The 15,584-nt window shown below is 49.5% G+C and overlaps 1 protein-coding gene across 1 annotated transcript in view; it reads left to right on the forward strand.

Annotated features, from left to right (window-relative positions):
• The window catches only part of Dnmt1 (DNA methyltransferase 1), a 49,285-nt gene that overhangs the window by 29,159 nt on the left and 4,542 nt on the right, over positions 1 to 15,584 (forward strand). Inside the window, exons 17-32 of the mRNA XM_055601328.1 lie at positions 1,826 to 1,944; positions 2,165 to 2,257; positions 3,053 to 3,204; positions 3,505 to 3,692; positions 3,782 to 3,965; positions 6,298 to 6,395; positions 6,534 to 6,681; positions 7,982 to 8,097; positions 8,371 to 8,572; positions 8,646 to 8,785; positions 9,183 to 9,356; positions 10,911 to 11,129; positions 12,799 to 12,991; positions 14,596 to 14,674; positions 14,936 to 15,064; positions 15,216 to 15,498. Of these exons, the coding sequence (XP_055457303.1) occupies positions 1,826 to 1,944; positions 2,165 to 2,257; positions 3,053 to 3,204; positions 3,505 to 3,692; positions 3,782 to 3,965; positions 6,298 to 6,395; positions 6,534 to 6,681; positions 7,982 to 8,097; positions 8,371 to 8,572; positions 8,646 to 8,785; positions 9,183 to 9,356; positions 10,911 to 11,129; positions 12,799 to 12,991; positions 14,596 to 14,674; positions 14,936 to 15,064; positions 15,216 to 15,498 (2,517 nt within the window). The remainder of the gene's footprint in view (positions 1 to 1,825; positions 1,945 to 2,164; positions 2,258 to 3,052; positions 3,205 to 3,504; positions 3,693 to 3,781; positions 3,966 to 6,297; positions 6,396 to 6,533; positions 6,682 to 7,981; positions 8,098 to 8,370; positions 8,573 to 8,645; positions 8,786 to 9,182; positions 9,357 to 10,910; positions 11,130 to 12,798; positions 12,992 to 14,595; positions 14,675 to 14,935; positions 15,065 to 15,215; positions 15,499 to 15,584) is intronic.

The raw sequence follows: 15,584 nt of genomic DNA on the forward strand, positions 1-15,584 counted from the left end.
TTTTTTTTTTTTTTTTTTTTTTTTTTTTTTTTTTTTTTTTTCAAATTGGGACATATGTAGCCCTGGCTTGGACTCTTGAAATTCATCAGGCCATATCCACCTGCCTCTGCATCCTCAGTGCTAGGATTAAAGGTGTGTGCCACCGTGCCTGGTGCTAAGCTAGCTTTGTTGTGGCCGTCCTAACACCTTTTCACAGTGCTGGGGATAGAACCGAGGGCCTCCTGCACACTAGGCAAGTGATCTGACCCTGAACCGCACCCCTAGGTTTGTTTGCTGCTTTGTGGTTGGTGCAGCTTTGTGTGTTAAATCTTCAGAATGTCCCATTCTGAAGCTCATCCTTGTGCTCCCACAAGGACCAGCTCTGTGCAGAGTGCCAAGAAACACAGGTAGCAACACAGCCTCGCCTAGACCAGTGAGAGTGCTCGGATATTTGGAAATACTTGTGACCCAAACCACTTTGGATTTGTGCTGTTTTGCAGTATGTGTGTGTAGATCACAAGGTATCCTGAGATTTTCACATCTAGGCATGACACTAGGGTTCAGAGGCATCTCCTACTACAACCTAGAGAGGATCCTCTTAGCTGGCTGCTTTGGAGTGAGCTATCCAGACCAGGCTAACTGAAGTTTTGGTGATCCTACCTCTGCCTTTTCAAGTGCTGGAGTTATAGGCATGCCCCGCCATATATAGCTCAGACAGTATCTCCTTAGTGAACTCTCTAATAATCTGTTTGGAAGGGTCAAAACAGCAATTCCCCTGTGCTTTATGCTTATATTGGGATTGTGGGTTTGGGGATTAGTGATACTCAGCCTAACAGTTCTAGCTAATAAGGCAAGCCTTAATGACTGAAGCAAAGTTGTGGTCAGAATGAAGGTCTGACATGAAGAAAGGCCTTAGCATGAAGGCTGTTGGGGCACAGTGAGGAGGCAGAGGCCCTTGGCATATGGTCAGTTTTCCCGAAGTCTTGGGCTTGGGCTAGTCCTGCTCTGGCTGTGGACAATAAATGTAGAGGCCGTAGTGGCTGATGGAGAAACAGTGTCAGGATGTGACTAGACTGGGACAAATGAGTTTTTCAGGGTTGTCTGTGGCAAAGGCTCCCTCAGGAACACCCATTAACATCCCAGTAGGTATTATTTCTGGGTGTTCTTTGATGTTGAACCTTATTATGGCCTGGAATTCTAGGGCCATTTGGATCAATATCCCTGATTTGTGGCTCTACTACTCCCTCGAAGTTGGTTTAAACATTGATTCCCGTAAAGGGTACTGTCTGGCAGTGATCTCGAGAGCCAGGCCCTAATAGGCAGGAGACCTCTGAGGGGCCAGTTAAAGCCATAGCTGTCAGCTGTGGGTCCAACTGTGGTATCCTCAGAGAGCTGAGGCCTAAACTTCATTCAGTTGTACAGCCTTCTTCCAGGTAGGAAAGATGTTGAGGGCATGCAGCTCTTGTGCTAGAAATCAAGAGTCATAAGGGATTCCACCCTTGGCCAAGTGTGGCTGGTGGACCCAAACCATGGGCATGATCAGGCCTGGTACTTGGATGGTTTTCGGTCTGGAGAGCTAACTCAACACTCAGCTCCAGCCTGGCTCCCGAGACCTATGTAGGGCAGCTCGCAACCAGCCACTTACTGCTCCAGCTTCAGAGCACTTCTCTTGGTATGTGCACTTGTCGTACAGGAGGGGAGTGAGACACAGTTGGGTGATAGACAGTGTTGGCAAAGATATTGCTGAGCCCAGAACCTCCCTTAGTCCGGGTACCTTGAGTCTGACAGTGATTTACGGCCCTGTGTGTTGGGTCGGGTGGTAAAGTGATGTTTGTTGCCTGTCCAGCGTATATTGCAGTCGAGGCCACCTGTGTCCTGTCGACACTGGTCTAATTGAGAAGAACATTGAACTCTACTTTTCTGGTGTTGCCAAAGCAATTTATGATGAAAACCCGTCTGTGGAAGGTACGTGGAATGTTAAAAGGTTTTTTGTTTCAAGAAGCAAGCAAATTTAGAAGGCAAGAATAACCCATGGGAGGTACTGATTTGAGGGAGAGCTTGAAATTCTGCCTTTAACTGAGCAAAGTGGCCCTGAGGAGAGGCAGCATGCTGGCTGGGTCTTCCTGGCTGGGATGTGAGTCACTGTGATTAGTCTTTTTCTTACGGAAAGTCATTTTCTTCACAGGTGGTATTAATGGCAAAAATCTTGGGCCGATCAATGAGTGGTGGATCACTGGCTTCGATGGTGGTGAAAAGGCGCTCATTGGCTTTAGCACCTGTAAGTGTCTGCCCAGTCACAGGTGTCCTGGAACCTCCTACCTGTCTAGGCTTGGGGGACTTGGTATGGGGAGGTTTCATCAGGCCTGGGAGGATCTGGTGACTTGTGTTATCATGACTGTCCTAGAAGTGGACCCTCTGGTTGTATGACAGTCAAATGCTTACAGTTCCAGTGGTTCCAAATCTTAGCTAAGTCCTCTTTTCAACTGGCTCCGGCAGGCCCAGGTGGAACTAGCTAATGGAGAAATTGAGCTGTTGGGGTTTGGTTATGGTTGTTTGGTTTGGTTTTAGGTTGTAGAATAAACTTTAGATTGTTCTGGAACCTCAGAAGACTCATACTTGCCCTGTTTTCTAGCTTGGAGGCCATCAGATTGAGATGTCCTTCATTTTTTTCTTTTTCTGCATTTATTGTGTGTGGGTGAGTGTGTGTACCATAGCATGAATGTGGGGTCAGAGGACAACTTGTAGGAGTTTTTCTCCCCCTACCATCTGAGTCCCTAGGATCAAACACAGGTGCCTTTATCTGCTTGCGAGAAGTGCCTTTTTCTGCTGAGCCATCTAACTGGCGCTGAACCAACTTTTTAAAATGTTTGACATTCTGAACCCAGCAGATCCCTGTTGCTACTCAGGAGGCTGAGGAAGTTCAGGCTTAGCCTGGGTAACATGACAAGATCCCATTACTTAAACCAAACAGCCGTCTGCATAAATGACAGGCGCTGGAGGAAACACAGATGCTGATCACCCTAACTGACCATCCCTCCACATTCTTTAAAACCAAGTGCTGTGTTCTTCCCAGCATTTGCAGAATACATTCTGATGGAACCCAGCCCAGATTATGCGCCAATATTTGGGCTGATGCAGGAGAAAATTTACATCAGCAAGATTGTGGTTGAGTTCCTGCTAGGCAATCCCCATGCCGTCTATGAAGACCTGATCAATAAGATTGAGGTAAGAGCTTTGCCTTCTCTGTGATGGTTTTTGGATCCATATATATACAACATGGGTAATGCTAGAAAAAACTACGTTTGGGATCTGCAGAACCTTCCACTATCACTAAAAGAGACTTGATAGAAGGCCTGGGGCATAGCTCAGTTGTAGAGCCCCTACTAGAATCCCCCAGTGAGGGTCTGGGGGTGTGTGGCTTAGTAGTTAGTACACTGCTTGCCTAGCATGCATGAAGTACCCTCCCCCAGCATTACAAGGAAGCAAAATATTAGCAACATCTGATCTCTTTCTTCCTCCTTGAAGACCACTGTCCCTCCTTCTGCCATTAACCTGAACCGGTTCACAGAAGACTCCCTCCTGCGCCATGCCCAATTTGTGGTGAACCAGGTAGAGAGTTATGATGATGCCAAGGATGAGGATGAGACACCCATCTTCTTGTCTCCTTGTATGAGAGCCCTGATCAATTTGGCCGGGGTCACCCTGGGACAGAGGTAAGGGTGTAGAATCAAAACAGAGGCTTGAGACCAGAGAAGGCAATTTCCTGTGTTCGGTTCCCTAAAATGATGGTCATCTTTCTCAGGCGAGCTGAGAGGCGCAATATCAGCAAACATTCTGCCAAGGAGAAGGACAAAGGGCCCACAAAAGCCACCACCACCAAGTTGGTCTACCAGATCTTTGACACTTTCTTCTCAGAGCAGATTGAGAAAGATGACAAGGAAGACAAGGAGAATGCCTGTAAGCGCCGCCGGTGTGGTGTCTGTGAGGTGAGTGGGCCCAGCCCTGCCCCTGTGCCATCCTTGGCTCTTCTTTCTTAGATGTGGAAAAGGAGTTGGTGCTCGGGGGAGGGGAGGAGCTGCCTGTCTTTAAGGACAAGTGGACAGATAGATTTGAAGTGAGCAAGAGTGTCCAGGGCCTATCCTGTTGGCTACAGAGCCTGGGTTTCCTGAGAGATGTTGGCTCTGCCTCCATATTCTGTGGGTACTGAGACAGCTATCTGAGCCAGAACTGCCTCTTCGGGCACATTACCTGGGAGTCTGGAGAGGTACATATTTCTGAGCTCAGATTTGTGCCTGCAGGTGTTTGGCTGTGACTTGGGTATTATCAACTCAGGCTGGCCTGGAAGTCTGAATCCTCCTATTTCATTCTTCCAAGAGCTGGGTTTCTGTAAAATTCTGTGCCACCATGCCTGGCTCCTGTGAATCCTTTTCATGTAGATAGCCTTGGAATCAAGCTACATCACAATAAAAAACAAAAACCTCAGTGTGGTTAAGCTATACTGTGACCTTGACAGTTGGGAAACTAGAGGCAGGAGGATCAGGATTTCAAGGTCATTTTCAGTTACATAGTGCAGTTGAGGTTAGCCTGGGCTACCATGTTTGAAAAGTTAGAATGAGTTCATATTCTGAAGAACAACAGCCTGCTTGTGCACATGTGTTCTGAGGCAGCTCTGTAGACAAGGCTGTCCTGAAGCTGCTGGTGCTCCTTCATCTGCCTGGGCCCAGGCCTGTGATGTCACTGTGTTCTGACACCAGCTTACAGGGCTCACCTTGTTTTAGGCTGTCCAAGGCACTTGGGCATCTTGAGGGCTTCGAATGAGAGAGAAGCCTCCTACATGTTATCTTGGGGACAGCTAGGGTTATTTTCTTGAGAGGAAGGCATCCTAATGCTGTGACACAGTGTATTTTGCTGTGTTTTTTGCAATTTACTGTTTTTTTTTTTTATTATTATTAATTACACTTTATTCATTTTGTATTCCCTCATAAGCCCCTCCCTCCTCCCCTCCCGGTCCCACCCTCCCCCCGTTTCTGCATGCATGCCCCTCCCCAAGTCCACTGATAGGGGAGGTCCTCCTCTCCTTCTTTCTGATCTTAGTCTATCAGTTCTCATCAGAAGTGGCTGCATTGTCAGGGTTCTAGGTTATCTCCACGGATAGTCCTTGGTTGGGAGTATGAGTCTCTGGGGCAATTTACTGTTTTAGCGTTCCTTGGGTACAGTAGAGCCTGGTAGTCTCCACGCCCTGTAGTGCCTGTCCTCCTCCCCTGCAGCCTTCCACAGGGTGCCTTCAGCATCCTTTGACTCTCCACCGTCCTTTGACTTCCTCCTCAGTGTCCTTGTATTTAATGTTTATTCCTTTAAAGTTTGTATTTTGAACAAGCAAGCTGGGTGCTTGGTAGCCCTGTTTGGTTACCTTGTTCTTATGCCCTGTTGTGTTTGGTTAGGGGATGTCCACACTGACCCCTCAGTGACTGGTGGGAACGCTGCTAACTCTGTAATACCTCAACAAAGCTTGTGAGTTTCTAGGGTACCATCATCACCCTGTGCATCTCCAAATTCTCAGATGCAGATGTCCCCTTTCTAAGGGTATAGTGTTATGGCATCTGTGCATTTCCTGTATGGACAGCTGGATGACTTGATACCTAATACAGGGTAAGGCTATGTAGTTGCCATGCTGTACTGCTTAGGGGGTGGGTGAGAAGAGTCTGTAAGTGCTCAAGACAAATGCAGTATTGTTTATTGAAGGTGTGTGCAGGCGAAGGTCAGAAGCGGCTCTGTAGCTGGGTTTTTCTGTCTTTCTGTGGGTTTTAGATATTCAACTCGCGTTATAAGGCTTGGCACCAAGCAACTTCGGGTGCCAAGGCAGCCTCAAGCATGCATATTTTAAAAAATAATTTATTTAATTTTATTTTATGTACATGAATGTGAAGGTGTCAGATCCCCCAAAATTGGCATTACAGATAGTTGTAAGCTGCCGTGTGGGTGCTGGGAATTGAACCTGGGTCCTTTGGAAGAGCAGATAGTGCTCTTAACCACTGAGACATCTCTCCAGCCCAGAGCATGCATATTTTTAAAGTTGGAATTTACTGAAAGTTCTTCCTGGGCTGGGTGTGGTGTTGCACATCTTTAATCCCAGCACTTGGGAGGCTCAGGCAGGAGGATCTCTGTTTGAGGCCAGCCTGGTCTACATAGTGAGTTCCAGGACAGCCAGAGCTATGTAGAGAGACTTTGTCTCAAAACAAAACAAAACCAAACACCAAACAAAAAATAAAAGCTCCCAGTTATGAATTGGTGACTGATTGAACCTTTTAATATTTTCAGGTCTGCCAGCAGCCTGAGTGTGGGAAGTGCAAGGCCTGCAAGGATATGGTGAAGTTTGGTGGCACTGGACGGAGTAAACAGGCTTGCCTCAAGAGGAGGTAGGCCGCGCTGCGTTCTCTTCAGATACTAGAGGCCAGGGTGGCTGGGGCAGCTGGACCGTACAGCGTCCTGGGGGACATGGTGTGGAGCTGACACAATGCTTTCTGCTGGGGTTGACTGCAGTGTGTGTCTTGCAGGTGTCCCAATTTGGCCATGAAGGAGGCAGATGAAGACGAGGAAGCTCCTGATGACATCCCAGAGGTACCATCACCCAAAAAGATGCATCAAGGAAAGAAAAAGAAACAGAACAAGGATCGCATCTCCTGGCTCGGACAGCCCGTGAAGGTGAGGTCCCTTCTCTTGCATGCTGCCGCGCCCCTGCAGGCAGGAAACTGCTGGCTTGCCTGTGAGGGGAGCTGTTTCCCAGCTGCTCTTCCCTCTTTTCCTGGTGCTGGAAGTGGAATGCAAGGTCTCAGGCATGCTAGGCTGGAGCTCTGCAGCTGAGCCATACCTCAGCTCCTCACTGGTAAATCCTGACTGACGCTCGTGCACCTCCCCAGTGCTCTCAGCCGTGTGCTGCTATGTCAGCTGTTTTGTTTTTGTTTCTAAATAAAAGTAATTTATTTAAGCCTGGCAGTGGCGGTGCATGCCTTTAATCCCAGAATGTGGGAGACAGAGGCAGGCAGATTTCTAAGTTCTAGGCTAGCCTGGTCTACAGAGCATGTTCCAGGACAGCCAAGGCCAGGGAAAGGCATTCATTCGGAAGCCCTGTGTTTTAGAGTTAGGATCTCTCTGTATAGCTCAGGATGGGTTAGAACTTAATTTTTATTTTCATTAATTTTTTTAGATTTATCATATGTAGATGATTGTTTCGTCTGTATGCATGTATGTGCACCACACGCATGCCTGGTGCTCCCAGAGGGCAGAAGAAGGTATGAATCACCTGGAACTGGAGTTGTGGGTGGTTGTGAGCCGCTGTGAGTGCTGGGACTGGAACCCAGGTTCTCTGTAGGAAAACTGAGTACTCTTCACTGCTGAGCTGTCCTGGAAATCTTGATCCTTTTTTGTAGCCTTTCAGATATTAAGATTACAGGCATGTGCTACCAATCCCAGCAGCTCATATCTTTTATTTTTTCCTTTATTTTCTTACTTCAGGGTTTTTACTGTGTAGCTCTGGCTGTCCTGGAACTCGGTGTAGACTAGGTAGGACTGCCTCTGCCTCCTGAGTGCTGGGATTAAAGGTGTGTGCCATTACTCCTGGCTCTTTTCTTAATTTTATTACCTTTATATGTGGATGCACCCCACACGCCACAGCATTGGTGTGAACATCAGGAGATAACTTCTTTCTGTTCCCTGTGTTGTCGGTTCTAGAGAGCAAACTCTGGCTATCTGGCTTGGAGGAAAGCTCCTACCCACTGAGCCACCTTGTTGACCCTCATGACTTAAAATCCTGAGTCATGTTTTCGTCTCTTTAGGGTTGCTGGGGATGGAGCCCAGAGCCTGGTATGTGTTCAATCCTCTTTGCACTGCTGACCCACACACACTTAGTTTCAAGTTTTCTTAGAATGGTAGGGAGAGGCACCCAGGTTAAGTCTCGTGAGAACCTTGGATATGACCCTCACTGAGCTCCAGCGCTTGGTTTCAGATTGAAGAGAAGAGAACTTACTATCAGAAGGTGTGCATCGACGAGGAGACACTGGAGGTGGGGGACTGTGTCTCCGTCATCCCAGATGATTCTTCCAAACCACTGTACCTAGCCAGGTGTGTGTCCCTTTTGCCAAACTTGAGCCCCTGCTTTTTCACTTGAACACTAACAGCCTGATAGTAATTGGTTTAAAAGACTTTTTTTGGTACCCCATGATGTGTGCCAAATGTAGGTTTTTTTTTTTCTTCAATACTTTGTGTGGGTTCCTGGTAGGTTCTTCTTCGTTTCCCAGTTGTCAGAATGAAACCAAAAGATACCCAATGTCTGTGTGGTCAAGTTATGCTGGTTGCGTTAAGCTGTCTCTTCCCTGTCCTATCTTACGGCTGCAGGGTCACAGCACTCTGGGAAGACAAGAACGGACAGATGTTCCATGCACACTGGTTCTGTGCCGGGACAGACACAGTCCTTGGAGCCACCTCTGATCCCCTGGAGCTGTTCCTGGTGGGCGAGTGTGAAAATATGCAGCTTTCCTACATTCACAGCAAGGTCAAGGTCATCTACAAAGCACCCTCCAAAAACTGGGCCATGGAGGTGAGTGCCTCTGCTCATCTGCATTCTCTGTCTCCCGGTTAGAGCCAGGGTTGACATGTCTTCCTCTCCACAGGGAGGCATGGACCCCGAGACCATGCTGCCAGGGGCTGAGGATGACGGGAAGACCTATTTCTACCAACTCTGGTACAACCAGGACTACGCCAGGTTTGAATCCCCTCCCAAGACCCAACCAACGGAGGACAACAAGCACAAGTGAGTGTGGGAGCCAGGTGCGGCCTTCCTGTGCCCTGTCCTGCTGACAGTCCCTCCAGCCTCCCTGGCTGGAGCTGTTTAAAACGTGTGGGTCACCTGGGGAGTAGCTTGAGCAAGGCATGGCCTCCTGTTTAAAAATACTCCTTTGTGGTACTGGGGTATAGCCCTGGGCCTTGGGCGTGCTGGCTGAACACTGCTGTTGATGTTCACAGCCTCTGGCTTGTTTGCTCTTGTGACTTTCTGTAAGTGAGCTGTGGTCCCCAAGCACTGTCTTCAAAGTGTGGACATATAGGGATGTTTCCTTTAGACACCTGCAGATGCGTTCTTTGGGATTTCAGTGGCTGCTCAGGCACCATTCTGCCACAGAGCCTTGAGTGTCTGCCCTTGGCTTCTGCAGGTTCTGCCTATCTTGTATTTACCTGGGTGAGCTGAGACAAAAAGAAATGCCCAAGGTCCTGGAACAACTTGAAGAGGTGGATGGCCGGCTCTACTGCAGTTCTATCACCAAGAACGGTGTGGTCTACAGACTGGGTGACAGTGTGTACCTGCCTCCTGAGGCTTTTACCTTCAAGTGAGTGCTGCGTGTTACACAGCAGTCCGTCGGCTTTGTGATACTCCCAGCTTCTTCCCTCAAGCCAGTGTGTAGACCATCACACTGGTTTCTGATGAGAAGCTGATACCTAGTGACTGAATTTCAATTTCTGAGCTCTCAGCTCTCTACTATAACAATATGTGACAGCTGAACGGTAATGATAGAAGGTTGCCATCTTCTGGCTCATAATTTTGAAAGTTCCAGTACAAGTGGCAGATCTGTCAACTCTAGGCTCTGAGAGTGACAGAGCTCATGTCACCACCTGGCCAGGAAGCAAAGGAGAGAGGTTCTGTTGCCACCACCCCCTTGAGGGCACACCCCAGGGAGTTTTTTCCTAGGTCTCGCCATGCAGACGCCCTGTCACTTGCTGAGAGTGCTGCTCCAGGGCACTTGCCCTCCACATGCCGCCTTGGGAGCTTTTCAGCATCTCAGCTGCAACAGTCTGAGCTGTGTGTGAGGCTGGGTAAGACCCACAGTGCCAGACAGTTGGAGCGAGTTGCAAAGACAGTGCACCACGGTCTGGTTAAAGGGATCTTGTGCTGTGAACAGGATTACCTCAGATTCAGAATGTCAGATGTCAGAGGAATATCATCTCTAGCCTCCATCCACTCTGCATCCTTAGCACAAGGACAAGTTGGAATTGCAGCTCGTGTTTTCCAAACATAGTTTAATATTTAGATTTGAGGATCCGTTTCCCTAGTGTCCAATGTGACCTCAGCCCCCAGATTCCTGGGGGATGGGTGGGATGGCACCTCTGCACTGGTGGTGTTGGGTGTATTACCCAGTCTAGGGTGCCTGTCGTTGGTGTCCTCTGGGTTGCTCCCTGTGGTGTCGGCTGCCAGGTACAGACACAGCAGGTAGGCCACACACATGCTCAGGGCTGCCTCTGGGACTGGAGCAGACTCTGTAGAGGCAACTGCTAGACAGAGCGGGAGCCAGACTGGGCAACTAGCTTTGCCATGAGTTGGACCAAATTCAGGCTTTCTCAGGCTCCATCCTTCAGCATCCCATTTACATCTGTGCTCCATCGTCAGGGAAGTGAAGATCACGCCGCGGTGAAAGCCTTAAGTAACAAAGGCCTTTTCAGAACACAGTGCTTGCTCTCTTGGCTGACACCTGGGGAGATGATACCGCGGCCTCTCAGAAGCTACTGTCCCTCCTAGTGAAGTGCCCCCTCCCATGACATTTCAACTTGTGTTTGCTGACAGGACTTTGTCACATACCAGCCAGTAAATTCAAGATGCTGTGTGGCTGGGAGGCAGGGCCGGGATACTCAGTAGGTATCCTAAGCTTGTGTGGGACTCTGACCCCTCTGTATTATTGTCCTAAATCCTGGTCTTGCAAGTGTGTGCAGCCACATCCACCTGAGCCCTGGGAATTAGTGGCATTATACACCGTGTTGGGATTTCATTTGCGTTACCTTCTCTTAATGGCATTTGGCTGTACCAGCTCGTGATGAGGAATCGGCCCACTCCAGCCTGTCCTCTGGGCTCCAGCCCCGAGCTCAGTTGTATCCTTCACTCCTCTCTACAGTATCAAGCTGGCTAGCCCCTTGAAACGCTCAAAGAAGGAGCCTGTAAACGAGGACCTGTACCCTGAGCACTACCGCAAATATTCCGACTACATCAAAGGCAGCAACCTGGATGCTCCTGAGCCGTATCGAATCGGTCGGATAAAAGAGATCCACTGTGGCAAGAAGAACGGCAAGCCCAACGAGGCAGACATCAAGCTCAGGCTCAACAAGTTCTACAGGTGGGTGGGAGCTCTGGCCACCGGGAAGCCTTTCCAGAAGGCTCTGCCGGTGGAGGTGGCTGCTGCTAGTTATCCTGAGGGAACCGGTGTGTTGTAGTTGTGTCTTTCAGGGTCAGGTGTGGATAGCGGGGAGCCTGTGTCTGGCAAGGACAAAAAGCTTCAGTGTCAGGGAGGGTACCCTGGTCTGTCTGGGTTCTCCTACCGAAACCACTACTCTCTTCAGTCCTTCTGTTCTGCACCTTCTTTGCTGCTTTTGGGGTTCCTGCTTTCCAGCTCTTGGTTTTACTTAACCCCCACCATACCCCATCTTGAGCATGCGTGCTTGTGGCTTCTTTGTTGTTTGAGAATAGGTTTCGGCTGGTTGATAGAGGCAGGTGGATCTCTTGAGTTCAAGCTAGGCTGGTCTACAAAGTGAATTTCCAGGACAACTGGGGCTACACAGCGAATCCCTGACTTTGACAAAACAAAAACAAAAAATGGGGGGCTTCATTCTGCAGTTTAGGCTCTCCTAAAACTATGTAGTCTAGTCCTGCCTTGAATCCATATTGATCCTATTTCTCTTTGTAAAACAAAAAATAAAAACCGGGTGTGATGCCACATGCCTGTAATCCCAGCACTCAGGGAGGTAGAAGCAGGTGGATCTTAGAGTTCAAGGCCAGCCTGGTCTACAGATCTAGTCCAGGACAGCCAAGGCTACACTACACAGAGAAACCCTGTCTCGAAAAAACAAAAAGCTCCTGTAACTGGACGTGATAAGGAGTTGCTGTGAAGAAACCTCCCAGATGTGTGTGTTTCACCAGCACTCCTGGAACTTGAGGTCCCTATCTCCTCAGGCTAAGTCCTAGGACAACAGGCACCTGCTCCTACACCTGATTTTTCTGGAGTCTTTGTAATAATCAACATGGTTACAGAAGTGCAGGGCCCCCAGCATTGATGGGCAGGATGAAGGCAAAGAGGCAGACCAGTCCCTGATTTGGTGCCCGGGAATCTTTTTCCTGCTGTGGTATTAGGGCCAAGTAAGGGTGGTGGTCACCAAGGCGACGGGACTGGGACATGGTCTCTTCCGTGATTCCGTTTATAGGTTGAGCATCCCTAAACCAAAACACTCAAATTCTGCAGCTGACCTCAGCTTACAGGCTGCCACAGGTGTACTTACTGCCATGTAGGGGCTGGAGCGATGGCTCAGTGCTAAAGGTTTGAGTTTGAGTCCCAGCACCCACGTGATGGCTCACAGTGGTCGATGACATCACTTCCACAGGATCTGATGCCCTCTTCTGGCCTCTACGGCCACCGTACTCGCCTGTTGCCAGACATCCATGCAGGCAAAGGACCTAGACACGTTAGACAGAAATGAATAGATCTTTTTTAAAATGCTGCCTAAAATGGCCTGTGGCGACTAGAATGGTAGCTAATGTCTAGAATTCCAGCACTGGAGGTGTTGTGGCAGGAGGATCACTGAGTTGGAGGTCAGCCTGGGCAGCAGAGCAAGACATGTTATCTCAAAAAAAAAAAAAAAAAAGTCCTTGAAGCTGTGATGTGTGAGGCTATAACAAGATTCCAGTTCTCAGACTTGGCACTCCAATTGCTGGTTCCGGGCATTTCAAATGAGGGGTTTTGCCCTGTGATTACAAAGTGGTAAGGTAGTACTCATCTGGTGTCCTCCCTGCAGGCCTGAGAACACCCACAAGTCCAGCAAGGCAACCTACCACGCAGACATCAACCTGCTGTACTGGAGCGACGAGGAGGCCGTGGTGGACTTCAGTGACGTGCAGGGGCGCTGCACTGTGGAGTACGGGGAAGACCTGCCTGAGAGCATCCAGGATTACTCCCAGGGGGGCCCTGACCGCTTCTACTTCCTTGAGGTGGATTCCAGGCTGTCTGCAGCCAGGCTTCAGGGGCAAATGTGTGAGAGCAGGGTGCCCAGGAGAGCAGCTCGGCTGGGGCAGGGCTCAGTGGTGGGACCTGTGTTCAGCAAAGGCTAGATTAGGCCTTGGGGCGTGTCTTAGGGTCGGAGGTACAGGATAGGCCAAGGAAGCAGCTAATGTGCACATGAGTTTTCTAAATTTTTATTTTTATGAGAATTGATTGGTGTTTGCCTGCATGTGTGTCTGTGTTGATGGCATTAGATCCCCTGAAACTGGAGCTATAGTTTCCAGCTGCCATGTGGGTGCTGGGGATTGAACCCAGGTCCTCTGGAAGAGCAGCTAGTGCTCTTTACAGCTGAGCCATCTCTCCAGACCTGTTTTTTGCTTTGTTTTAGAGATAAGGTCTCCCTGGTACTCGTCTGTAGAGTAGTGATCTTGAACTGCAGATCTACCTGCCTTGTGTCTAAAGGCTTGTCATGTAGGCCCCCTCTCTCCCACACAGAGACTTAGGCGTGAGATTTTGGCTTTTAAAGAAAACAGGACAGCTGGGGATGTGGCTGGATCTGTAGAACTCTTGCCTGGCACACATGAAGCCCCGGGCTGGGTCCCAGCCCTGGGGCATGGAGCGGAATTGGGCATTCAGAAGGGGATAGGTGATGGCCTGTGGGCAAATTGTTGACCATGTGAGGGGATAGGGCACAGTAGTTTTGCACATACGTGCAGTTACCCACAGCACAGGTGTGACGGCAGGGGGTTCTGAGATTCAACTCTTAAGGTTACTTTTGGTTTTGTTTTTTAAAGTTTATTTTTATTATATAGCCAGTGTTCTGCCTGCATGTGTACCTGCGCTCCAGAAGAGGGCGCCAGATCTCCTTGCAGATGGTTGTGAGCCACCATGTGGTTTCTGGGAATTGAACTCAAGACCAAGACCTCTGGAAGAGCAGCCAGTGCTCTTAACCTCTGAGCCACCTCTCCAGCCCCAGCTCAGCTTTTAAAGTGTAGAAATTGAGAATGCAACATGTTGTCCTAACACCATTAAGATTTACCTGAGGGACTGTTTCTGAAGGCTTCTACCAGCCATGCCTAGGCTCTTGAAACGCCCTGGGAAGGTCCCCCCTTCTTGAGAGGAATACACTTTGGCCACACGTCTTGTGACCAGGCGATTCCTCGGTTTGGAGTAGGGATCCAAGAGCCTGTTACAGTAGACCCATTTGGATACCTTGGCTCTTCAGTGTTATGTTACATGCCTGTTTTCCCAGGTTCCGTGTGTGCATGTTTGTGTGACATTGGACGGCGGGCTCCCATAATGTCCTTTCCTTAGAATGTACGCTCTAGGTGCTCATTGTAGCAGATGTTGGTGTAGACCACAGGATGAAGGAACAGATGGGGGTTTTAGATAGTCTCTTTGTAGTGTGGACTGTGCTCAAACTCGGTTCTTGTGCCTCAGCACCTTGACCAGCTGGCTGTTTCCAGTGGTGAGATCAGATTCCATTGGTGGCTGATTGGCTGTGGTTCTACGCAGAGATTGAGACTGTCCAATTCTTAAGCGGTGTGAAGGGATCCCTGCATTTCTTCTGGACTAATGTGGCTCTTCTCTGCAGGCCTACAATGCAAAGAGCAAAAGCTTCGAAGACCCCCCAAACCACGCCCGCAGCCCTGGGAAGAAAGGGAAGGGGAAAGGTGCGTCCCCATCTGTCATTGTTCTTGTGTGTGTGGTTTTTGTGAGACAAGGTTGCATATCATCCAGGCTGTACTGGAGCCCAGAAGCTGCCTGCCTCCAACCTCCAAATTTTGGGATTATGGCTGCGGTGCTTGGGAAGCTGAATCAGAAATGTCTCCTAGGGGCTACTCTAGGTCACAGAGCCAGACAAAGAGCCTCCTGAATTAGGCCTCTGAGGAGAGCAGCCTGGTGGGCCGTTCTGACAGCTGTTCCTCCTTCAGGGAAAGGGAAGGCAAAGCATCCGGTGTCAGAGCCCAGAGAGCCCGAGGCAGCCATCAAATTGCCCAAGCTTCGGACCTTGGATGTATTTTCTGGCTGTGGAGGGTTATCAGAAGGATTCCACCAAGCAGGTGAGCATGGCCAGTGCTGACCCTGGCCTGTCTTTGGGGAGGCTTCAAAGCATGTTTGGCTGGCCAACGTGGCTCTTGAGGGACTCTACGCATGTCTGAGCAAATAAAATGAAAATGGCTCCAAAAAAGCCAACCTCTGACTGTCTACCAGGCATCTCAGAGACACTGTGGGCCATTGAGATGTGGGACCCAGCAGCACAGGCATTTCGACTGAACAACCCTGGCGCCACGGTGTTTACGGAGGACTGCAACGTGCTGCTTAAGCTGGTCATGGCTGGTGAGGTAATCAACTCCCTGGGCCAGAGGCTGCCGCAGAAGGGTGATGTGGAGATGCTGTGTGGCGGGCCACCCTGCCAGGGCTTCAGCGGCATGAACCGCTTCAACTCCCGCACCTACTCCAAGTTCAAGAACTCGCTGGTGGTCTCCTTCCTCAGGTGAGCTTGGACAGCCCCCGTCACTTGCTCTGTGGGGTAAACTCCCAGGCCCCGTGCACCTAGTGCGCCCTTTTGTGGGTTCCCTG

The sequence above is a fragment of the Psammomys obesus genome, unplaced genomic scaffold, assembly GCF_907164565.1.
Source record: "Psammomys obesus unplaced genomic scaffold, mPsaObe1.curated_primary_1811, whole genome shotgun sequence".
Classification (NCBI taxonomy): domain Eukaryota; kingdom Metazoa; phylum Chordata; class Mammalia; order Rodentia; family Muridae; genus Psammomys; species Psammomys obesus.